This window comes from Eschscholzia californica, unplaced genomic scaffold, assembly GCF_041429995.1.
Source record: "Eschscholzia californica isolate CP2 unplaced genomic scaffold, dmEscCali1.0.p SCAF_2, whole genome shotgun sequence".
In the NCBI taxonomy this organism is placed as follows: Eukaryota; Viridiplantae; Streptophyta; class Magnoliopsida; order Ranunculales; family Papaveraceae; genus Eschscholzia; species Eschscholzia californica.
The window spans coordinates 11704654-11730714 of record NW_028238309.1 but is presented as its reverse complement, the minus strand read 5'-3'; the positions used below and the strand labels follow the sequence as shown (position 1 = coordinate 11730714).

Sequence of the window (26061 nt, the reverse complement as noted above, 5' to 3'; positions counted from 1 at the left end):
TGACCCGCAGCCCGAGTCCTACCCGAGCCGGGCATACCCGGCCCGATGGCTCGGGCTTATTGGGCCGGGACTCGGACAGACCCTCAATTCCGAGTCCCGGCCCGTTAGGTTTGTCCGACACCCGCCCGCGTCAACCCGCCCGCGTCAACCCGCCCGCGTCAACCCGCCCGCGTCAACCCGCCCGCGTCAACCCGCCCGACAAACCCTCATCTATTATAAAAACCCTCCTCTCCTCAACAAAGAAACCCTAATATTAACCTAATCACATTCTCTCTCTGCCTCTCTCTCTTAGCCGCCTCCTCTCTCTCCCCTTCTCATCAAACATCATTACACCATAACCATTATTCCTTCTCATCTATTCAACACCATTTAGTGATGTTGGTTGATGAAGTTGATAAAATCCATGAAACACTTGTTCTTGTTGATGAAGGTGAAGATGTGGGTGTTGATGAGTTAGATCTTGTTGTTGTTGTTGTTCTTCTTCTTCTTCTTCTTCTTCTTCGTTTTCTTCTTGATGGGGATGGGTGAAGATGTGGGTGTTGATGAGTTGCTCAATCGTACATCTTTGTCTCTGTGTCTTCAATGGGGAACTACATCTCATGTTCTTTATCAATGAAAAAAAGTGAAGCAAATACATTTAGGTTTGGAATAAGGCCAGTTGTGAGATTAAGCTTCATGAGTATGAAACAATAAATAACACCAATTATAAAACTAACAACTAATGATGTGACTGTGATTTGCTTCTTCATGAAATTTACTTAGGGTTTTCTAGACAGAAAGAGAAAGAGATGAAGAAGGTAATCTAGGGTTAATTAATAAAAAAATCTTCTCAAAAAAAAAAAAAAGGAAAAAAAAAAAGAAATCTCAAAAACCCGAGCCCGTCCGACCCGAGCCCGTTGGAACCCGCTCGGGCAGCCGGGCTCGGACGGGCTACGGGCACTTCAATTCCATGATTCGCCCGGCCCGATCCGCCCGGCTCACTACCTCGGGTTCGGCTTATCCGAGCCCGATCCGCCCGAGCCCGGCACTTTGTAGCCCGAGCCCGACCGCGCCCGACCGATTCCCACCCCTAGCCGCAAGGGTACTTTTGTGGACCGTTACGAAATTTAGTGTAACATGCGGTGTTAAAACGGTGGTGTGCAAGTTACACTACTACCCTTGGTTATCCTTTAAGGATAAAGGAGAGAAAAGAGGAGAGAAATCGAGTGAGCCAGTCAGTCGGTAAAGAAACCAAACCAAACCAACCATGGCATCTTCAGCATCAGCAAGTCTCTTGTTCAGTACCCATTCTTCTCTACCCTTTCACAACCTTAAAACATCTTCAAATGGGTCTCTCAAAATCAAGGGTTCTTCAGAATTAGGGTTTTTAACATCGCAATTGAAGGGCATTACCTTATCCGTTGATCAATTCAATTCCAGAAATTACCCTACACCCATTTCTTCTCCTCTTCCTCTATCAATTGTTGCTCGTAAGTTTCTTTCTTCCCCTTAACTCAAATGCTACTGATTTAGTTTTCATTGTTTATTGTTTTTGGGTAGCCAAGTTCTTGTTGAACCAGAAAAGTTTGTAATCTTGGTAGTGGAAGGATATAGTTTTCTTGTTTGACTCAGTTTACTGATAGAAAATATGCAAAATGACTTGGGTAAGAGTTAGACATTTAAAGTGAAGTTCTTTTTGCTAGATGTGTGTTTCTATTAGAATAGTCCCACATAGTAGAAGAGCGGTCAAGTAACCTAGAATCTAATATCCAGGTCCTCTCCGGTCGTTGCCGGTTGGTTTTGAGGTGGATGACCACAAACTTAACAGTTTCTACTATAATCTTCAATATAATCATGTTAACTGTAAGTCTCGAATTTAATGAAGCAAATTCTCGTATGAACTTATAAACACGAAAAGAAAAACAATTACCAAATGATTTAGTAATTGTCTAGTTGTAGTAGTAAATGGAGGGAAACCGGGGAGATTGATGAATTGATCCTCTATTTTGGGCTGACTAATGTGGGTAGTCGTTTCGGATAAAATGCATATTGACGAAAGTAAATGTTTGGTGATGTTCTAACAATTGGAGATAAATTGTGAACTGGTTTGCGAATATGGGTAGTGAGATACCATAAAACTGGCCATGCTGCTTCGGACGGAATTACTTAAACTATGTAGTTGTTGTATACAAGGTTGGCCTCCCGTTTACTTTCCTCTACTCTTTATTTAGATTTATTCGGGTGTTTCGTTGATGAAATTTCTGCAATAGTTTAAATCTTAGTATGATTTTCATTTTCTAGTTTCTTAGTTACTAACGTTGTTGGAAGATTGATCTTTAAATTAATAGCATTCCTCCATACATAGTCGTAGTCATAATCATTCATACGGGTTTAAATGTTGTATTTATGGTTTTATGACAGAGTGTTCATTGACTTCATTCTTTTTTTTTTCTTAGGCTTGTAAACATGCTGTTATTTGTCCTCTTAGAATCTATATTTTCGATCATATATGTTGTTCGATATAATGCGTTATACTCTTTGAAGTAAGTCAAACTTCAATCCAGTGTATTATTATCAGCATATTACTCGTATACAGATTCGAATCTTAAGTGTACAGTAACCTATCCCAGCACATTTTTAAGGGTGCCAGAGTCAAAATCTGCTTCAATATTACCCACTGAATAGTCCTTGGCTTAGGCACCACCCAGGACGAATCGGCCAATTTCCGCAGGGCCATTCACCACCCTGGACTTTCTCCTTGACTAGGCTAGGTGTGAAGCCCGCCCAAGAGGTCGATAGTATCAAAGACGAGCCTATGTTATCTTATAGCCAACATCCTGTACGCCTTCCAAAGGATTAGAGTGTATTGACTGATGGGCATAATCCTTTTCGCTCACAATGCAGTAATTAGGTAGTGGATATGGGAGGATGAAAGACGAATTAGAGGACGGTTTCATTTCCAGGCTTCAGATCCTAACTCGTTCGCTCATTTTGCTTGGAAGCATCAGAAAGATTTTGAGTGGTGAACTAATTTAAGTATATGATACGAGTTGCTTGTTGTTGTAACAGGTCGAGTATGTCCTTTCACGGGGAAGAAAGCAAACAAGGCGAACAAGGTTTCCTTCTCAAACCATAAAACAAAGAAATTGCAGTTTGTGAACTTGCAATACAAAAGGGTTTGGTGGGAAGCAGGAAATCGTTATGTCAAACTCCGATTATCAACAAAGGCGCTAAAAACAATTGAGAAAAATGGGTTAGATGCTGTTGCCAAGAAGGCTGGAATTGATCTTCGCAAAGAATGATTGTTTAGAATTTCGACTTCCTTTTCATCTTAATTGCTTTCCTGACACTGTTTGCTTGTAGTTGATGACAATTATGTTCAATCTAAAGAAGTTAAAGCTTCCTCCCAAATGGCCTAACATGGGCAAGGGCCTTCGCCTTCTTGACTCGATTAAGTTTTAGGTTACTTCGAATTTTAATTTTTCTAATTTTCTATTACATAGTTATCTAGTTTCCTAACGCCTTAATCCAGAAAGAAAGACCGTCTAGCACAAATATGGGTTGAACAACGTCTTAAGGGGAGAGAGTATCTAATACTCGACTGAGCCCCATATTTATTTTATCCAAGAGTTATGTTTAAAGTTGATCGACCAATTGAACCACAGAGCTTCGACTCAATGGTCGAAACTTCATTCTACCTAGAGATTTATGAAATATTGTTATTAACAAAAAGATCACATCATAGGCTAAGCTTGGAGGAAATATACAAACAATTCATAATCATATTAAAAATCTATTGAAACAGTGCAAAAGGGATCTTCCAAAATCACTCAAATTACCTGAATTCAGATCTCTCAACGATGGAATTCAAGAATTCTCACTACAACAAATCTGAAGACTACTTCATTGTGCAGTTAATGCAAATCTGCTCAAAGTAATACATGCATGTATAAATAATTGAAACAAGTTTATTCATTCACTCTATAGTGATTAGGTTTATCAAAATTCATAATAATGTACATGAGTCTCAACTAGCAAAACAGTCGGACTCCGGACAAAAAATGATGCTATATCCTAGATATTTTCATGCAAGCAACATAACAAGTTTAAGGTTGCACAGGTTGCCCATTTCCTCCTCCAAAATAGCCTCCACCTCCACCTCCAATACCAAAACCTCCACCGCCCCCATATCCACCACCGATTTCACCACCATAGCTGAATCCACCACCAATTTCACCTCTTTTGTTGATCCCGCCATCAATTTCACCACTTTTTTTGTATCCCCAGCCAATTTCACCACCTTTGTTGATCCCACCACCAATTTCACCACTTTTTTTGAATTCCCAACCAATTTCACCACCTTTGCTGAATCCACCGCCAATTTCACCACCTTTGCTTATCCCACCACCGATTTCACCACCTTTGTTGAATCCACTGCCAATTTCACCACCTTTGTTTAATCCACCGCCAATTTCACCACCTTTGCTTATCCCACCACCGATTTCACCACCTTTGTTGAATCCACCGCCAATTTCACCACTTTTGCTTATCCCACCACCGATTTCACCACCTTTGTTGAATCCACCGCCAATTTCACCACCTTTGTTGAATCCTCCACCAATTTCACTACCTTTGTTAGATCCTCCACCTTTGTTGGATCCTCCGCCGATTTCACCACCATAGTTGAACCCGCCACTAATCTTACCACTTTTGTCATATCCACCACTAAGTTCACCACTTTTGCTAGTTCCACCACCGGCTCCATCACCTGTGTTTGATCCATGATGAATTTCTGTACCTTTGCCTGAACCACTACTGATTGCTCCACTTTTATCGGACTTACCACCAATATCACCACCTTTGCCATATCCACCACCGATTTCACCACCTTTACTGGATCCACCATCATTTCCACCATTTTTGTCGGATCCACTACCGGTTACACCATCTTCGCTTGATTTATTGTCGGTTTCACCACCTTTGTTTGATCCAGAGCTGGTTTTATCGTTTTTGCTTAATCCACCACCAATTGCACCGCTTTTACTAGATCCACCACTGATATCGCCACTTTTGCTAAATCCTCCGCCAATTTCACCACCTTTATTATATCCACCTCCGATTTCACCACTTTTGCTTGATCCATGGCTGGTGTCAGCACCTTTGCCAGATCCACCACTGGTTACACCACCTTTGTTTGATTTATGTCCTGTTTCACTGTTTTGATCTGATCCACCATTTTTTCCATATGCACCACCATAGCTGAATCCACCACCGGTTTCAACACCTTTTTTGGATCCATCTCCAAAACCACCACCTTTGGCGTATCCACTACCAGTTACGCCACTTTTGCTTGATTCATGGCTGGTTTCACCACTTTTGCTTGATTCATGGTTGGTTTCACTACTTTTGCTTGATTCATGGCTGGTTTCATCACTTTTGCTTGATTCATGGCTGGTTTCACTACTTTTGCTTGATTCATGGCTGGTTTCACCACTTTTGCTGGATCCACCACTGATTACACCACTTTTGCTTGATCCATGGCCGGTATCATAACCTTTGCCAGATCCACCAATAGTTACACCACCTTTGTTTGCTTCATGCCCTGTGTCACTATTTTTGCTTGATCCACCATTGTTTTTGCTGGATTCACCACTGCTTTTGTCGGATTCACCACTGATACCACCACTTTTACCATATGCACTACCATAGTTGAATCCACCACCGATTTCAGCACCTTTGTTGGATCCATCCCCAACTCTACCACCTTTGGCGGATCCACTACCGGTTGCGCCACCTTTGCTTGACTCCTGGCTGGTTTCACCACCTTTGTTGGACCCACCACCGGTTACATCACTTTTGCTTGATCCATGATCGGTGTTTGCACCTTTCCCAGATCCACCACCTTTATTTGATTCATGCCCTGTTTCACTATTTTTGTTTGATCCACCACTGCTTTTGCTAAATCCACCACTGATTCCACCATTTTTGCCATATGCACCACCATAGTTGAATCCACCACCCATTCCAACACCTTTTTTGGATCCATCTCCAACTCCACCACCTTTGGCGGATCCACTTTCGGTTACGCCACCTTTGCTTGATTCATGGCTGGTTTCACCACTTTTGCCGGATCCACCACCGGTTACACCACTTTTGCTTGATCCATGGCTGGTGTCATCACCTTTGCCAGATCCACCACTAGTTACACCACCTTTGTTTGCTTCATGCCCTGTGTCACTATTTTTGCTTGATCCACCACTGCTTTTGTCGGATCCACCACTTTTGCCATATGCACCACCGTAGTTGAATCCACCACCAATTTCAACACCTTTGTTGGATCCATCTCCAACTCCGCCACCTTTGGCGGATCCACTACCGGTTACGCCACCTTTGGCGGATCCACTACCGGTTACGCCACCTTTGCTTGATTCATGGCTGGTTTCACCACCACTTCCGGATCCACCACCGGTTACACCACTTTTGCTTGATCCATGGCTGGTATCACCACCTTTGCCAGATCCGCCACTAGTTACACCACCTTTGTTTGATTCATGCTTTATGTCACTATTTTTGCCTGATCCACCATTGTTTTTGCTGGATCCACCACTGCTTTGGTCGGATCCACCACTAATTCCACCACTTTTTCCATATGCACCACCATAGCTGATTCCACCACCTATTTCAACACCTTTATTGGATCCATCCCCAACTCCGCCACTTTTGGCGGATCCACTATCGTTTGCGCCACCTTTTTTTGATTCATGACTGGTTTTGCCACCTTTACCGGTTCCACCACCGGTTACACTACCTTTATTTGATTCGTGGCCTATTTCATAACCTTTGCTTGATCCACCACCAAGTGAACCACTTTTGCCAGATCCACCAGTTATTCCACCACCTTTGTTGAATCCAACACCAATTTCACCACCTTTGTTTGCTTCACTTCCACTTTTTTCACTTTTGCCAGACTCACTACTGTGTCCACTACTGATTCCACCATATGTGCCTGATCCATGACCGGTTTCACCACCTATACCTGATTTACCACCTTTACCGGAACCACTACCACTTCCTGCACTATTGCTTGACCCATGATCAGACCCACCACTAATTCCACCACCTTTTAGAGATCCAACACCATTATTAGATCCACCAACAGATTCACCACCTTTACTGGAACCACCACTGATTTCACTACCTTTGCTAGATCCACCACTAATTTCGTAACCTTTGTTTGACCCACCACTATGGCTGGATCCCCCACCACTTCCTGAACTTTTGTCAGATCCTCCTCCAATTCCACCATTGTTGTTGGATCCACCACCAACTCCAACACCTTTGTCGGATCCACCACCAGTTTCGGCACCTTTGTCGGATTCACCCTTGTTTCCATCACTTTTGCTAGATCCACCACTGATTTGACCATCTTTGCCATATGCACCACCGATTTCACTACCTATGGCATAACCACCGCCGGTTCCACTGCCTTTTTTAGATCCATTATCAGTTTCACCACCTTTTTTGGATCCACCATCTTTACCGGATCCACTGTCTTTTTGGGATCCACTGCCTTTGTCGGATCCACTATCCGTTTGACCCACTTTAGCGGATCCACTATTGATTCCGCCATCTTTGTTAGATCCTCCACCAATTTCACCACCTATGCTGTATCCACCAGAAATTTCACCACTTTTTTTGGATTCACTACTAGTTTCACCTTTGTTGGATTCATGACCTGTTTCACCACCTTTAATGGATCCACTGCCAATTCCAACACCTTTCTCAGATCCACCTCCGACGCCACCACTTTTGCCAGATCCACCACCAGTTTCACCACCTTTGCCTATTCCACCACCAGTACCAAACCCACCTCCTTGACCATCACCACCTAGACTACCACTCTTACCAATTTTACCACTGACTCCACCACCTTTACTAACCTCACCTCCTAGACCACCACCCTTGTCGAACTCACCACCAATTTCCCCACCCTTGCCGAATCCACTCCCAATTTCTCCCCCCTTGCCGAACCCACCACCAATTTCCCCACCAAACTCAATACTAATGCCGCCACTCTTGCTAAATCCACCCCCAATATCCCCCCCTTTACTAAACCCTCCTCCAATTGGCCCACCTTTCTCGACCCCACCACTAACGCCTCCACCCTTATTGATCCCACCACCAATTTGCCCACCTTTCTCGACTCCACCACCAATTTCCGCACCCTTATTGATCCCACCACCAATTTCCGCACCCTTATTGATCCCACCACCAATTTCCACACTTTTACTAAACTCACCACTAATTTCCGCATTTTTGTCGATTCCACCACTAATACTGCCGGCTTTGCTGAACTCACCAGCACCCGTACCAAACCCAAAACTATACCCACCAGCAAAACTTCCAGTGAGTCCACGCCCCTTGTGGTTTAAAAGCTTCTCATCTTTTACAATAGTTCTTTTAATAATGTTGAGAACATCTCTCGCATCAACAAATGTACTAAGCGAAAGTAGAGATAGAAAAATAATACTCAAATTTTGTCTTGTCATCTTGAAAAATGTTGCAGTTTTAAGAATATAAGTGGAATGAGGAGGAATTTAAATATTTATAGAGATACCTAATGTAAGTTTGTGGTTGTATTGACCCTAAAATATTGGAATGGTCCTCTTCACAGTCCCATTTACACGAAAATAGGAAGCATTAATAGTGGTCAATTTGTGGTGAGAATTTGGTCTCATCTTTAACATTATATTTAGGGAATATAGGTTCACCTCCTCCCTCCTAATGTGCAAATAGGAAAACCCCTTTTTAAATGTCCAGTTAGGGTTTAGTACCCCTCGGCTAAAAAGAATCTGTGAGATTTGGGTAGTTCTCACATGCATTGTTTCAAATGCTTTCAAATGGACGAACAATGGTGCTCATGGTTCAAATGCTTTCAAATGGACGAACAATGGTGCTCATGGTTCAAATGCTTTCAAATGGACGAACAATGGTGCTCATGGCTAAAAATTATGCCCTAATATGGTCCGAGTGCTAACGTGACATGTTCATTTCTTTATTTTTTGCCAGGTTATTTTCTCAGAGATATAATGGTCTTGATGGTTTGATCATATTGTCATTTTCTCTACATTTTTTTTTTGAAATAGTAAGATTTGAATTTTAATCCGGGTCATAATTATACAAGACGTAAGAATTTTATTCGTACTCATCGCTTCAAAAGTCAAAAAATATTTACAGGAAACCCATTAGTATCTACAACTCCAAAATGTGATCAAACTCGTTACAAAGCTTTTTCAATCCAGAAAAGTTTATGAATAACAAAAAGTCTTATTAGTTTCTCTTTTCCTTTTATGGCTCAAATTGACTTCTAAATTACCTTAAAAAAATTTACTTCTAAATAGTGGCATCAATCATTTAACTCTAAAATCTGCAAAATTGTTTGAGAAAATTTTCTCAGCCTAGTGATGTTATACAGGCAGGGGCGGAACTAGGAGGTGGCCGGGGAGGGCAGTGGCCCTCCCTGGAATTTGACTTCTAATAGTAATTTAGACTCTCACAGAATTTTTATGTATAATCTCTTCTTTTAGATTTCATCTTTGCCCTCCCTCACACTATTTTCTGGTTCCGCCCCTGTATACAGGGTTGAGTAATGGTTGAAATTTGGGTTCCTCTTGACTAGAAGTCCTAAGAAATTTTGACTTCATTGCTTCTTTTCTAATTCATTTTCGAATTCAAAGTGTTGGGACTTAAGGAGCCTTATTTTAGAATAAACTAAAAGAAAGTGAAATATAAAATGGATAATTTCCTTCATTCAACATGGTAATTAGATTTTCAAATTCATAATAGAAATACATAAGCCCAAATAAGCAAAACACTACTCTCAAAGAGTCTTGATAAGAATAATCCTATATCCTGGAGGTTGTTGCCATGCTAGCAACTTAACAAGCTTAAGGATGATGGCCTACTCCACCAATGAAGCCGCCGCCTCCTCCTCCTCCACCTCCACCTCCACCGCCAAACCCTCCACCCTTGCCAAACCCACCTCCGAATCCACCACCTTTGCCAAATCCACCACCTTTGCCAAATCCACCGCCAATTCCTCCTCCCTTTCCGAAGCCACCGCCAATGCCACCACCTTTACCAAATCCTCCTCCAATACCACCACCTTTGCCAAACCCACCACCAATGCCACCACCCTTTCCAATTCCACCACCAATAATCCCACCATGGCCAATTCCACCGCCATTACCAAGACCCCCTCCTTTACCGAACCCACCCCCGAGGCCCCCACCCTTACCAAATCCACCCCCAAGGCCACCGCCTTTGCCAAACCCACCTCCTAGGCCACCTCCCTTGCCAAACCCACCACCAAGACCACCACCAAGACCACCACCCTTGCCAAACCCACCACCTAAGCCGCCACCCTTGCCAAAACCACCACCAAGACCGCCACCCTTGCCAAAACCTCCACCTAAGCCGCCACCCTTGCCAAACCCACCACCAAGACCACCACCCTTGCCAAACCCACCACCAAGACCGCCACCCTTCCCAAACCCACCACCAAGACCGCCACCCTTGCCGAACCCGCCACCTAAGCCGCCACCCTTGCCGAACCCACCACCTAAGCCGCCACCCTTACCGAATCCACCACCTAAGCCTCCACCCTTTCTAAACCCACCACCGATTCCACCCCCCTTACCGAACCCACCACCTAAGCCTCCACCCTTACCAAACCCGCCACCGATTCCGCCACCCTTACCGAACCCACCACCTAAGCCTCCACCCTTACCAAACCCGCCACCGATTCCGCCTCCCTTTCCAAACCCACCACCAATACCCCCACCCTTGCCAAATCCACCACCAATACCTCCACCAAATCCACCTCCCTTGTGAATGAAGAACTTCTCATCTTGTTCCTCATTTTCCACACTTTTCACATCTCTAGCAACAACAACATTCAAAACAAGAACAGTAAAACAAACCAGAGATAGAAAAAGAATACTCAAATTCCCACTTCTCATCTTGAACTTTGTGTTGCAACTGTTGTCTAGAGAATATGATTTGAAGTCTTAACGATGAAATATTTATAGAGAGATCTAACATAAGCCAATGGGATATTAGCAATAAATGATTTCAACGGCCCTCTTCACAGATCCCCACCCACTCTCAAATGGAAGCATTTATAATTATCATGAGACACTGTGGTTGGGAAATTAGTCTATGTTTTGACATATAGAGGTCTGACTATGAACATTATGTCATTTATGACTCAACAAAAATATGTAGTTTTAGTTTTAGTTTTTTTGTTGAAGGATGTAATTTTAGTTGATTATTTTTTTCAACCATAACTAGCCAAACATTTTAACTTGAAAAATTGGTTACTATGCAATTTAAGTACCATTGAGCTTTGATAAATTAACCTCGATAGGACTTATGAAGTTGACAAAATAGGACGTGAATATTTGTATCTATTTATAAATATATGTTACCACACTTACTAAGACCTAAATGAGGTGTGGCCGAAGTTTTTTGTTTCGAAAGAAATAACAATTATATCAAAATTTTAGTGAGTGTTAAATTCATTTATCAATCTTGATTGTGTTTCTCTCAAGACAGTAAATTGTAATCCTCACAAGTATATATATAGTTGCCAGCAAACATCTCTATGTGAGATTAAAACGCAGCGGTGCAACATCAGATCCCAAAGATAGTAAGTCCTTTCTTTCTTACTGAGGAATGTCTTTTTTAAAGATTTGATGCAGATTGTTGCGGAAGCGTAAAAGTAATGGAATCCACCATTGTTATTAAACTAAACTAATGAAATAAAGCTGATGAAATAAAGATAAAAGCGATAAAACGATAAACTTGATTAATAATAAACGATAAACTTGATTAACAATAAACTTGATTCATAATATTCTCTGATCTGAATGACCAAGACAAACTGGACTTCCTTTTATAGGAACTAAGACACTTCTAGATAGACTCAAACTAGGATTCCTAAATATCAAAGATACTCAAACATAGAAACTTCTAAACCTGAAACTCTCAAATCTAACCCTAATGGACTCGGTATGAGGCCCAATGACTTGAACGTGAGGCCCATGATGATGGCCTCCATCAAGATTCTATATGAATTTCTATATGAAACCGACATAGTTACCTTTCCTGAAATCGATCAAACTGATAGTTTACAAAGAGCTACATGTACTCTTTGGAATTTTCACTTTTATTTTATCACTAGTTTGATAGATATAGTGGGTGCACTTTTATAAGATACATTAAAAGTGGACATCAGTAGTTTGAAAGGGCGAATCACGACAAACCACATTAGATTTTTGTGTCTTGCCTAGTTTTTCTTGTTCTCTGAAATTTTTCTTTGAATAATAAGAATGAATGAGATGCATTGCCGTTGCACTAACAAGCCCTAAGTACTATCTCTACTCCTTCATCAAAAAAAAAAAGTACTATCTCTACTTTGATGGTTTCTTTGTATCATAAAATAACAAAGAAATATTGTTATCTACCACTGGGTAGCATGTGCTATCTAACACGTAGTAGGTTAATGAATAAAACCAAGAGTGGTACCTACCCGTAAATCTCTTTTAATTACACTCTTCCAAATTATCACTCTTTTTTTGAAATAGAAAAAAATTAGTTTTATTAATTAAACATGGCCAAATCTTGTAAAAAGAGAGTGTAACTTTAAAAAGAAAGTATAGAAGTACTTACAGTCTCTTGCCAAAAAAAAAGGCATTTTGAGAAGAAGTGGTCCAACACTGGGCCAAGACTTATTAATGAAGCAAGGATGCTAACGGCTCGAAAAAATAGGCAACCTACAAGTCGAAAGTCGACGTGACCGACTGCCATTGAACGGGTTGTTTCTCTCTCACTAAGGTCCGTTCCATGAGAACATACCTTGTTGACTTCCAGGGACAGAATTAGCTACGGGCTAGGAGGGGTCGTGGCTCCTTGAATTTTAAAGTTACGTCAAACTAGCCAATATTCCATGTTTGAGACTCTCGTTCAAACCCTCTTACACGCAATTTTATTTTATTTTAGCTTATCGCTTTTTGTAATTTAATTGGTTATGAATACTTTATTTATTAGCTAAATTAATGGTCTTAAGGTCGAATAATTAATTATAAAACTATTTAAAATTACAAAAGAAACTTCTTCAAATTTTCAAACGTAAACTTCGGCACTTATCTGTAAACCTCATGCTCACGTAAAAGAGTCACATTTCCCACCAAAATGTAAGCTTAGGCCTATTTTTTTTTCAGACCTCTACCATTTTTCTTAATTAAGAGGTCATTGATGTGGATGTATAACCCTCCTTGGCCTTGGATAATTGAGTGAAGGAACAATTGAATGAAGGACAGCCCATAGTTGGTTTTGGTTGGTAGTAAGAGTAGAAGTGTTGATAGAAATGAAGCAATTGGTGAGGACAGATTTATGTACTGAGCATTTAAAAAGAAAGAAAAGAGAAAAGAAGTGGGGTAGAGTATACTCTTAAGCCTAGGAGAACTGAAAGCAATAGAATTCCATGCATGTGAGAGGTAGATGAGAATTTATTTCTCACATGATTTTTTCTTCTCCTTCAATACTTCATCATTAATTGATCATTTGAAACTGCCATTACTCATTCTAAAACTAGTACTACCATCTGATCAAAAGAATGAAATTTCTTATCCTTAGAAGTGGGTGGATATTAATACATTGATATGATCTTCTGAGATTATTAGAATCAATATGAGATCATCTTAGATATCACTGATGTACAACACTGTAACAACTAGACTCATTCAAACTACTCGAGTCTTCATGCCAAATTCGTTTTCACGTGATTCCGGGTATAATTACCAGGAAGATCGATGAGATCAGCTAGAAGGTTGTTCTGATACGAAAGGGGGAGAAACTAAAAGAATACGAATAGATTTTGTGTGAGGAAAACCATGAACCTCCCGTGTATATTTACGAGGGTGTAACCCGTGCCCCTAGGGCATGGACAATATTTTTGAACGATATGCGAGAATTTGCATTTTTCTCTTTCATATTGACATTGCAAATTGACACTAAAGATATAAAAAAAAAACAGTGTTCAATTAGATCTCCAAATAAAATACATTATTGGTTACATTCGGTGTAACATTAGTAACAAGCCAATCTCTTAGTATTTTCTGTGAGAGGGTATAGGCGGTTTGAGAAAGATGGCAATTGGCGGTTTATGGCAATTGGCGGTTTGAGAAAGATGCAATTGGCAGTTTATGGCAATTGGCGGTTTAGATTGGTTTCAATTTGAGTTTCTAATTGGTTTAATTTTTTGGTTTCTAAAAAAGTTAGAAACCCCCTATTATGGTCGGTGGACAAAAGCTATATATAGGGGGTTTAGTATTGGAACTCAACATCAACCAAAACAACATCAACACAAGCAACAACAACTCTTCTTTAGAGAGCTAGAGAGAGAGCAAGAGTGAGAGAAATTTTTCATAGTTTTTGAGCGGTGTTAAATTTCTCGGTCGTCGAAGATCTAGTATAGAAGGTTAATTACTATACGGTACCATCTTGGGACGAACTTGCGGGTTGTGTGAGTCGTCTTCATCTATCCTTCAATAAAGATTTCTTGTTCGCCCGAGGACGTAGGCTTTAAAGCCGAACCTCGTTAAATTCTGCTCGCATATTTGATTTTGGCTTAGCTTTTCAATTAATCTTCATAATCGGATCAATTTCTAGGATAGGTTCGATAGCTTCCGCGACTTTTAGTTCTAACAATTGGTACCAGAGCCTTGTTGAGATTGAACGAAGAGAAGATGGGATCGAGAAGTGGTACGGTCAAAGCAGGGAAATATGAGATAGAGAAGTTCAATGGGAAAAACGATTTTTCTTATTGGCGGATGCAGATGAAGAATCTGTTAATCTCGCAGAAATTACACAAGACGTTGACGGGAAAGAAACCAGGAGATATGTCAGATGAGGATTGGGAAGAGTTAGATCTCGAAGCACGGACTACCATTATGTTGTGTCTTGAGAGGGACGTGGCGTTCCTAGTAGACGAAGAAACAACGGCAGCGGGTGTGTGGTTAAAGCTAGAAAGCAACTTCATGACGAAAACTTTAACGAATCGGGTCTACTTAAAATCCAAATTATTCACATGTAGAATGGAAGAGGGTTCTTCTATTCAGGAATATGTGAATAGGTTTGACAGGATTATCTCAGATTTGAAGGATATTGATGTTAAGGTTGAGGATGAGGACCAAGCCCTCATATTGTTACTTTCATTGCCAAAATCCTATGAAAACCTTGTTCAAACTTTGATGCTTGTTGGTGATAGTCTAAGCATGGAAGAGACGAGAAATTCGCTATTAGCGGATGACCTTCGTAAGGTTGCTACTAGCAGTATGACGTCGGGTGGAGTAGACAAAGAACAAGCACAAGGGTTGTTTGTAACGAGGGGGAGGAGTAATGAAAGGGGAAAGGGAAAGGGCGGGAAATCTAGATCCAAATCTAGAGGCTCTTTCAAGAAAAAGTGCTTTAGTTGTGGTGAGCTTGGCCACTTTAAAGCGGCTTGTCCAAAGAGAAAGTTGAAGCAAAAGAACGAAGGCTACAAGGAGAAACAAGAGATGCAAGAGGCGGGATATGTGTCAGAAGAGGCGGATGAATGTTTCTCGGTGACAGAGGTGTCTGAGAAAATCTTCGATAAGTGGATGCTTGATTCAGGGGCGTCACACCATATGTGTCCAAATAGGGAGTTGTTTACTACCTATAGGAGTATAGATGGTAGTACAGTTATACTGGGTGATGATAGTATATGTAAAACTGTGGGACTCGGAACAATACGTATCAAGATGCACGATGGAGTGGTGAGAACATTGACGGACGTAAGACACATACCCGATTTGCGGAAAAATCTAATTTCCCTTGGTGTGTTGGAGCGGAACGGCTGTAAGATAATTATAGAGAATGACTCCATAAAAGTCGTTAAGGGTTCTTTGGTGGTAATGAGAGGTACTCGTTACGGTAATTTATACAAACTTTTGGGGACAACAATTACTGGAGATGTAGCAGTAGGAATCAGTGGAAGGGATCCAACGGCTAGTACGAGGCTTTGGCATATGCGCCTTGGGCATATGTCAGAAAAGGGTCTATCTCTGATGTGCGGGAAAGGCTTGTTGAAGGACATGAAGAAGCCTTGCATGGAGTTTTGTGAGCATTGTGTGTTCGGGAAGGCACACAGGGTGACGTTCTCTTCAAGCAAACACAGGAGCAAAGAGGTATTAGACTACGTACATACCGATGTCTGGGGACCGGCAAAGTTACCTTCCAAGGGTGGTTCCAGGTATTTTGTTACATTCGTTGATGATCATTCGAGATTTGTCTGACTTTATTTTCTGAAGCATAAGAATGAGGTATTCAACACGTTCCTGGTGTGGAAAGCAATGGTTGAGAACAAAACTGGTCGAAAGCTAAAGACGTTAAGGTCGGATAATGGGACCGAGTACACGGATGGGGCATTCAAGGAGTTTTGTAATCAGGAAGGCATTGTGAGGCACTGGACAGTAGTAAACACACCTCAGCAGAATGGAGTCGCAGAGAGATTGAACCGTACACTACTTGAGAAGGCTAGATGTATGCGCTCCAATTCGGGATTAGGCGTAGAATGGTGGGCAGAATCTGTTGCTACAGCTTGTTATATTGTGAACAGGTCTCCACATTCTTCTTTAGATGGCGGCATACCTTACGAGGTGTGGTCAGGTGAACATGCAGATTACGGGAGACTTAGGGTTTTCAGTTGTACGGCCTATTACCATGTTAAAGGTAACAAACTTGACAATAGAGCAAAGAAGGCAATTTTCTTAGGATATGCTACAGGAGTCAAGGGTTATCGGCTATGGTGTACGGAAGACAAGAAGTTTGTAATCAGCAGAGATGTGGTGTTTGATAAGTCATCTATTGTAACTATGGCGAAAGCTACGGTACCTAATTGGGGTGATGTTGGGTCTACTAAAGCTCAAGTAGTGGAAGTAGAAGCCGAAGACCAACGGGTTTCTAGGAATCATGATCAGGTGGAGCATCAGGATAAAACTCAGGATGAGGAAATTGATGAACCCGATCATGAGGAGGTTCAAGGGGAAGGTACACAAGTTTTACAACAACAGCAGCAGGATGTTTCGGTACACACTAGGCCGAAACGGTTATATAAGCCGGTACAGAGGTTAGGGTCAGACAAACCTCTTAGGCATTACGGGCAGGCAAATGTGGTTGAATATGCACTCTCGGTGGAAGACGACGAGCCGGTCACCTTCAAACAAGCTATTACCGCGGAGGAAAGAGAGAGTTGGTTGGTTGCTATGCAAGAAGAGATGGAGTCTCTTCACAAGAACCAGACATGGGAGGTTGTCCCATTGCCCGAAGGTAAGTCTGTTATTGGTTGTAAATGGGTGTACAAGAAGAAAGAGGATTCTTCCCAGATCAAGGGTACAAGGTATAAGGCAAGACTAGTGGCCAAGGGTTATGCACAGAAAGAAGGGGTCGACTACAATGAGATTTTCTCATCGGTCGTGAAACATACTTCTATTCGGGTGCTATTGAGTATTGCTGCTCATAGTGATCTTGAGCTGGAACAACTCGATGTTAAAACCGCCTTCTTGCACGGAGATTTGGAAGAAGAAATTTATATGGCTCAACCAGAGGGATACAAGGTTGAGGGCAAAGAAAATCAAGTATGTCGTTTGAGGAAATCTCTTTACGGATTGAAACAGTCCCCTCGCCAATGGTACAAACGATTTGATTTTTTCATGCTAAAGCATGGTTTTCGCAGAAGTGACTATGATTGTTGTGTATACATCAAGAAGCTTCGCGAAGGTGACTTTATTTATCTCCTTTTGTATGTGGATGACATGCTTATTGCTTCTCGAAGCATGGTGGAGATAAATAAGTTGAAATCTCAACTCAGTCAAGAGTTTGAGATGAAAGACATGGGCGCTGCAAAGAAGATACTGGGAATGGAGATTAAGAGAGAGCGGTCAAGTAAGAAACTGTACTTGAATCAGAAAGGTTACATCGAACGAGTAGTTTCTCGGTTCGGGATGCAGAATGCGAAGGCGGTGTCAACACCTTTGGCACCACACTTCAGGCTCTCGGGAAAACAATCTCCCACTACTACGGTGGAGAAGGATCATATGGATCGTGTACCGTATGCTAGTGCAGTTGGCAGTTTGATGTACGCTTTGGTGTGTACTCGTCCAGATATTTCACAGGCGGTCAGTGTGGTTAGCAGGTTTATGGCAAACCCGGGGAAGACACATTGGGAAGCTGTGAAGTGGGTCTTGAGGTACTTAAAGGGTACCGTTGATACGGGTTTGTGCTTTGGTGGAGACACATGTCAGGTAAGCGGTTATGTTGACTCGGATTATGCTGGCGATCTAGATAGAAGACGATCTACTACTGGTTATGTATTTAAGGTACATGATGCTCCAGTTAGTTGGCGATCGATGTTACAATCTACAGTTGCGTTATCTACTACGGAGGCCGAGTATATGGCTATGGCCGAGGGTGTGAAGGAAGCATTGTGGTTGTGGGGTCTTCTGGATGATCTAGGGGTTAAGCAGGAGTGCGTAGATTTATGGTGTGATAGTCAAAGTGCGATCCACTTGGCGAAGAATCAGGTTCATCATGCTCGCACTAAGCATATCGATGTCAGGTATCACTTTGTACGAGATGTCATAGAGGAAGGTGATGTTTCTCTTATGAAGATACACACAGATGAGAATCCCACGGACATGTTGACTAAAGTGGTGACGTGTAGCAAGTTTCAGCATTGCTTGGAATTGCTACAAATCGGCTCGTGTTAAGTTGCCCGAAAGGGCGTAATGGCGACAAGGTAATCTTTATGTGAAGGGTTGGTAGAACTACGGTAGGCTTGATCCTGTAAAAGGGTACGTAGGCAACCATGGTCATATGGTGCAGTCGGATGAAGTTACAAGAAGCAGATATATCTTACAAGGAGTATCCTGGTGTTCGTCCAAAATTTGAAGTATATCAAATTATGTACGAGGTGGAGAATTGTGAGAGGGTATAGGCGGTTTGAGAAAGATGGCAATTGGCGGTTTATGGCAATTGGCATGCAATTGGCAGTTTATGGCAATTGGCGGTTTAGATTGGTTTCAATTTGAGTTTCTAATTGGTTTAATTTTTTGGTTTCTAAAAAAGTTAGAAACCCCCTATTATGGTCGGTGGACAAAAGCTATATATAGGGGGTTTAGTATTGGAACTCAACATCAACCAAAACAACATCAACACAAGCAACAACAACTCTTCTTTAGAGAGCTAGAGAGAGAGCAAGAGTGAGAGAAATTTTTCATAGTTTTTGAGCGGTGTTAAATTTCTCGGTCGTCGAAGATCTAGTATAGAAGGTTAATTACTATACGGTACCATCTTGGGACGAACTTGCGGGTTGTGTTAGTCGTCTTCATCTATCCTTCAATAAAGATTTCTTGTTCGCCCGAGGACGTAGGCTTTAAAGCCGAACCTCGTAAATTCTGTTTGCATATTTAGATTTTGACTTAGCTTTTCGATTAATCTTCATAATCGGATCAATTTCTAGGATAGGTTCGATAGCTTCCGCGACTTTTAGTTATAACATTTTCTCTATAAGGAATTTAAAGTTTAAAGTGCAACTTTAGGAATAAGTTCAAAGTTAAGTGAAAAAAAAAGTCGAAATCAATTCATTAACCCCATCCTTATTGCGGGTAACATTGAAAGTTCAGGGCACCGCCAAGCACCATGCATATCTTCATCCTCTTCTAGAGCTTGAGTTTGGTTCCTCCTCATCTATTCCTCAATAATCACAATTTCTCCAGGGTTGGTCTTGATGAGCACAAACTTTGATCCTTCTGCGACAACACAAACACTATGTCCCTACTAATCGTCTCAGGCTGCAAACAAACAAAAAGAAGTTCAGGCCATTGCTTGAACCCACGTTTTATATTTGAAATCTAGTTACAGATCCTAATTAACTCAAACCTGATTTCAGAATGGTTATTCTTTATTTGAAAGTTTGAATATAAGTTAAGACTCTTGGTCCATCTAAAACCTGATGAGTCGAATTAAGCGCCCCCTATCTACAATAACATGACTCATACTAACAATAAGAGGCGACCACCACCTATAACACCTAAAGAAAATGACACAAACTGACACTCACAGAGACAAACACCATTATAATCTTCTATGGAGTGATTGTCATAGCCCCTTGAGGGTTGCCTTTGTCGTTAATGGTCTCCTGAATTCTCTTGGCAGCTCGAACAAAAGTACAAACACTATCTAATCAATCCAAATATATAACCCAAAAACACATAAGCGCGAAAAAACATCAAAAGTTATGAAACAAATGAACGTACCAAGGAGATGGAAGGGAGGAACACCCATTACATAAAAAAGCTATTTCGAAGACGAAGAGAAACCTAAAGAAAATGCGAAACTGGAGTTTTAAAGTTGTGGATTAAAAGAAATGTTATCAACAATGGATTGAATAAACTTACCTGAGTAATGCGAAATATCGAATGTGCTCTTTCGATGTCAAGTAACACAATACCTTCAACATTAAACGACGAAAAAGTAACATTATTTCATCTTTGAAGTAATACTCAAAATAGGTAAAAGCAGAAGAACAAAAGAAGAAAACAATAAAAGTGGAGCACAACCCCAAGAATAAACAATGAAGCTGAAGTTGACGGATAAGTGTTGATTCTTATTAGTACTTGCTGCAGATAATAATTTCAAACCTATAGAGTGAAAAAAATGATCACAAACATGCATATAAACACACAGAGATTAATACGTGTTTTAGATAGTTCAGAGTTAACAATAATATAGTGAGACAAAGTAACTTCAAAATATGAAGCAGAACATTTCAGCAAAATATAAAAAGGAAGAGAGCTTTGTCGGCTAGGATAATTGACGAAGAAGATGTCCTTCGACAGATGCAATGCGAGCAATTTTTCGGATAGGACAATTGATGAAGAAGATCATCAAGTCCGGACGATTTAGAGGTCGTAGTCTTTAGCTAGAAATAAACTACGATCGCCGAATTACGAAGTAATTCGCGGCCAACTTCGACCGGATCCTATATCGGGTTAAACATAAGAATGTCTATTTGATCGGATGATATGACTAGTAGGAAGATACATATAATCGTGGGAGAGTCCCATAAACATGTCTCATAGGCCTAAAAGAAGTTTAGGCAAAGATAGCATAAAAGGCTCAAAAGAAGAGTAATTCGGTCGGGCATCAAAGGAGGTGAATTGGGGCCCAAAAGGGCACAACCAAACTTGGCTGTGTGACCCTACAGGGGCCGGCCAGATCTTCCCAAGATGGGCTTGATATGGTCGGCCAATAACAAGGAAATCTAGAGATAAAAACTAGTTTCTATTTTTGTGTATTTCCTTAATCTTATTCAAAAGAGACTTTTTGGAAACCCCTAATTAGGGTGGGGCTCTAACTTAGGATTCTATATAATGTCTCTAAGGGACTTGAATAAGGTGTGAAATTTCTCAAGAAGCTTTTAATCTCTACAACATCAAGTAGAGAGAGATAGAGAGATAATTCCCAAGCTATCTAACTAGTCATAAAGAAGAAGGTGTTCTTCAAATCAAACCACCATTGGAGTTCTAGCTAGCTACAAGGTGGGAAATCAAATTGATCATTCTGGAGTCTTGAGTAGAGGAGCAACACTTGAAGCTCTTGGTCTTTCGCATTCGATTGGAAAAATTCGAGAGAAAATTTAGCGATTAAGGTAATCTCTAACTCTTAGTTAATCATTAGCTTATGCATGATGATCTAGGGACTTACTAGTGTTAGACATGAGATGTCTGCGATTTCGCTTAGAACACTAGAAGACACCACAGTCCAACAATTCCTAATATTCAAAAATATATTGCTTACTCATGTGCATATGAAATTATTAAGTGGATTATTAGTGATCTTGTGATGCTTCCTACTCTATTTTCATTTAGTTATTTGCTTATCACTTTAGCACTAACTTTACCGGTTGCAGCTGCCTCCGTTGAAAGAGTTTTTTCAGCTATGAACCTAGTTAAAACACGCTTAAGAAACATGATGAGTGATCCGTGGATGAATGATAGTTTAGTAGTATTTATTAAAAAAAATTAGTAAAATTGTCAAGGAGACGATTATGCAAACATTTCAAAATATGAACTCTTATAGAGGTCAATTGCATTCATAATCGTTGATATATTAATATAAATATTTTGTTATAATTACTGTGTTTGCAAAAAAAAAAATTGCTTCCGCACCCGCTAAGTGGAATCCTGGATCCGTCCCTGTTCCCTTGTATATTTATATTGTTAACAGTTTACATAAACATGTAATTGACATAGATAAATATACATAAGAGAGGAAAGAAAGAGATATTTAACGTTAGAGTCAAACAAAAGTACCAACATTAGCATCTGGGTCAAGAATTTGTCCGTTACAGGGTTTGGGTCACAGACTAACCGTTGATCTAGTTGACTAGAGACGGCCGTTAACAACTGTTAATTTGTGATCCAAATGCGAATGCTGGTACCTTTTCATTGACCCTAACACTAACATTACCGTTTCATCATTTAAAATGGGCGTCTTAAGAGAAATTGGTGAAAGATTTGTGGGTTTCGGGGATGTACACATTTCAATGAAGAACTTGTGATTAGGTTTGAGAACTTGTTAAACGTAGAGCAGAGCCTAGTCCTAAGCTAGATCTTCCACCACCGTTAGCATTGTGAAAGACATGAATTTTGACCGATGAACCCGCTAGTAGAGAGTCATGGACACCTACAACCTAGTGTTGGTAGAAAGACAAGTTCTGTTGGCATAGGTCACTCTAATGAATCTACTCCTTAGCATAGGCCCCTTCAATTATCAAGGAAATAGTCGTAAGAGCTGGTCCGACGAGATTCCCAAAGGGCAACTTTATCAAACGCTCGGGAAGAAAATTAAGTCCATGTGATATTTGTGAAAAATATCTTAGAACGTATAAAGAGTTCCACGATAAGAATGACGAGTGCCATGAGAACAAAAAGAAAGTGATCAAGAGAATTTGTAGGGAGAAGAATCTCATACTTCGAGGCACTAGTACAATAATTTTGCATCGGAAAGACGCAACGATTTGAGGACGTGCATTAAGTGCAGAGTAAAGCATGTTCCCGCATGTTCCCTTTACGATCGACATATTGAATTCGATGAACATTTATGTTTTTAAATCACATTGTAGTTTTGCTCGATTAATCAATATGCTTTTACTTTGGCATTAAATTTGTTTTAAGATATTTTGTGTTAGGGTCAATATAAAGTACCGACATTAGCGTTTGGGTCACAGACAAACGGTTGTTAACGACCGTCTCTAGTCAACTGGGTCAATGATTAGTCTGTGACCCAGACTCTATAACGGACAAACTCTTGACCCAAATGTTAATGTCGGCACTTTTCTTTGACCCTAACACTAAATATCCTGGAAAGGAAATACATAAAGTAGGAATAATATATACATATATTGGAAAATATCAAGTCCAATCTCATCCAAAATCCTTAGTTAATTTATTTCCCCGAATCTGGTTATTATTACTGTTATACCGAGAAAGGCAGTGGTAATTGAAGAATACAATAGTGATGATGCTACTATTCTTGCAATCATTAAAGATTATGATTGATGACGTCGAAAAGTGGTTTTCTCGATTAGTTTATGGATGATCGAAATTTATGGTCACACTTCAAGTATTTGATGAACTTCTGATGAGACTGAGTATGTGATGATATTCAGGTGTGACTGAGCCTGCAAAACACAAAGAAAACATTCTGACGCTCAAGTCAACGGGGTAACTTTGCAGTTTAAGGAAAGTATTCAAAGTGTGAGTTTAGAATGTGATCCTCGATCTTTTTTTAAGGCAAACCTAATATGCTTATATAGGTTTGGACGAGATGAAGCGATGCACAGTTGAGATGATGCGATGGTAAGACACCAGTGTTGATGATAGCAATGTGTGTATCGATGTTTGGAGTTTATATCTGATTACTGTATCTTCTAATACTGACATATCCTCTAACACATAACGGTTTGTCTATAAAAAGTGGATCTCTGCTCTTTCTGGCCTTCCACGTCATTAGTGTGCCCTTTTGGCAGAGCAGAGCTTGGAGGGGTCGAGCTCACTCTAGCAGATCTTTCTTCTTTGAGCCTCTAGTCAAATCAGGGCTCATCTTGTGAAGTCTCAACTCAGATCCACCTTCCTTTTTTGCCTCGAGGCAGTACAACGATCATGGTGTCGAGGTATCTTCTACAGACCCCCCTTCTCTACCCTAGGGTCGAAGTAGAGCTCTTACAAGAACTAATTCGATTTCACCTCTTTGCCTTGCCATTTGGCCATCGCAGGGTTCAAGATGTTTGAGGTATTGTGCTGACCTCCTGTATCAAGGCTTAAGTGGCAGGTTCCGTCAAATCCACCTCCGTGATGGCTTCAACTAGGGTTTGCTCGTTCGTAGTCTTGGTCAATTCGTCGACTTCTTGAATTGGTCAAAGTTGACCAATATTTGACTCAACACGAGTCCCTCCTCACCTTAGCTTAATTAAGAGACACTATGGAGTAGAAGAATTCGATGTTTCAATGCTTTAATGCATACATGAGTAAGAGCAGTGAGTCGTGTTGTTTTGTTTTTATTCCCTTTTCCGTACAATATTAGGATCACGATAGGGCAAGCCTGCTGGAATCGACGTTTTGATATTTCTACTGAAGTCACCCAATCTTTTTGGAGGTGCACTAACTTTTGGAACCACCTCATGATCCCACCATCTGTTGGTGACCTAACCATTTCCTTTGAGATCTGGACTCGTCATTGTAACGGATCTTTTATGTTTTTATAAATACCGTCTCAAGGTCATCGCAATAATCCCAGTACTTTCTTCAAGAAAAATCTCGTTGTCCTGCGATTAGAAACTCCGTCCTAGAGAATTTCGAACTGGTCAAGTTTATCCTATGGAAGACTATGATTGAGAAGCAGATGGGAAAGCAAATCAGACACTAAAGGACTTCAAAAACCCCGTGCTCGAAATAATAGATGTTATCGAGTACGGAGTTTTGTCAATAAAGAGAAAAAAAATGGATTCAAGTAATAGCATGGAATTTTGCCATGGTGAGTGCATTAGGTTTGTGAGAATGAAGGGATAGTGAGACGTCATTATGTAAGGAAAAACACCACCGTAAAATGGTGTAGCAAAACTATGAACATTACATTATTAGAGAGAGTTCGTTGCATACTTTCAAATGCAGCGTTACTTTGAGTTTTTTGGATTGAAGTTGTTAACACGATATGTTATCTAGTGAATATTTGTCTTTGTACATCTATCAAGTGCAAAAGTCCAAATGAGATATGGTCTAGTTCTCCTGCAAATAATAGAAATTTGAAAACTTTTGGTTGTCCAGCTTATGCACATACGAATGAAGGTATACGAGACCACGAGCTAAAAGATGCACATTTTTGCATGAGCATGAAGTGAAGGAACACTGATTATGAAATCCAAAAGGAAAACCAATGAAGTTTCCGGATAGTAAAGATGCTACTTTTGGCGAGTTGTTTATGTAACTACTAATAAGAAAATAATTAATATAGGCACTCAAGGCAGTGTTGATAAGTAAGTGGAGCAAGAGGATCATGCAAAGTAGGTGGGGTTTGGGATAAACGCATCAAAATAGGTCAAATTTCGGTTAGATTAAGAAGATGATGAAAATGTAGAATAAGAGGTTGATTAATCTTGCAAGAGACAGAAATGAGGGAGATATACCATCTTGAAGTTATGGACATGATGATATGGGTGCATTTGCATTTAATGTGGGGAAGCTTGGATTTTTTTTTTTTTTTTTGTTGAAAGGAAGCTTGGATGGGGTGAACCACTCACCTATAAGAGACTATGAGGGGTAATGTTTTTTTCCGATGATCGAGGAGATCAAAGTTCTTCATAAGAACAGGTAAGAAAATAGTTGATAAGTCTAAAAGGTCATAAGATTGTAGGAAGCAAATGAATTTCCAAGAATGAGG

General features: G+C 40.6%; 2 protein-coding genes across 3 annotated transcripts; one reads left to right on the top strand and one right to left on the bottom strand.

The window, feature by feature from the left end:
* The first annotated feature begins 1139 nt into the window (after positions 1-1139).
* Positions 1140-3390, top strand: PRPL28 (Ribosomal L28 family). Its single transcript, XM_086664059.1, has 2 exons — positions 1140-1469; positions 3049-3390. Exons 1-2 carry the CDS (start codon positions 1247-1249, stop codon positions 3279-3281), a joined length of 456 nt encoding a protein of 151 aa, XP_086520185.1. The 5' UTR covers positions 1140-1246; the 3' UTR covers positions 3282-3390.
* A 353-nt stretch (positions 3391-3743) lies between these two features.
* On the bottom strand, positions 3744-11120 carry LOC147556228 (uncharacterized). Of its 2 annotated transcripts, none has more exons than XM_086664058.1 (2): positions 9945-11120; positions 3744-8177 (listed from the first exon to the last, which is right to left on the bottom strand). In XM_086664058.1, the coding sequence occupies exons 1-2, from the start codon at positions 10998-11000 to the stop codon at positions 4086-4088; spliced, it is 5148 nt and encodes a 1715-aa protein (XP_086520184.1). In that variant the 5' UTR covers positions 11001-11120; the 3' UTR covers positions 3744-4085. The 2 variants fall into 2 exon arrangements, with proteins under 2 accessions (XP_086520184.1, XP_086520183.1); XM_086664057.1 differs by lacking the exon at positions 9945-11120 and having other exon boundaries at positions 3744-6367; positions 6398-8543.
* Between the last annotated feature and the right edge of the window lie 14941 nt (positions 11121-26061).

Bases quoted from the DNA above. Each gene is read 5' to 3' on its own strand.
- LOC147556228 (XM_086664058.1), bottom strand. From the start codon at position 11,000: ATGAGAAGTGGGAATTTGAGTATTCTTTTTCTATCTCTGGTTTGTTTT. The intron at 8,178-9,944 runs GTAGGCCATCAT...GGTGGAGTCGAG, and splicing joins GCGGCGGCTTCATTGGTGGA to AAAGGTGGGCAAATTGGTGG.
- PRPL28 (XM_086664059.1), top strand. From the start codon at position 1,247: ATGGCATCTTCAGCATCAGCAAGTCTCTTGTTCAGTACCCATTCTTCT. The intron at 1,470-3,048 runs GTAAGTTTCTTT...TTGTTGTAACAG, and splicing joins TCCTCTATCAATTGTTGCTC to GTCGAGTATGTCCTTTCACG.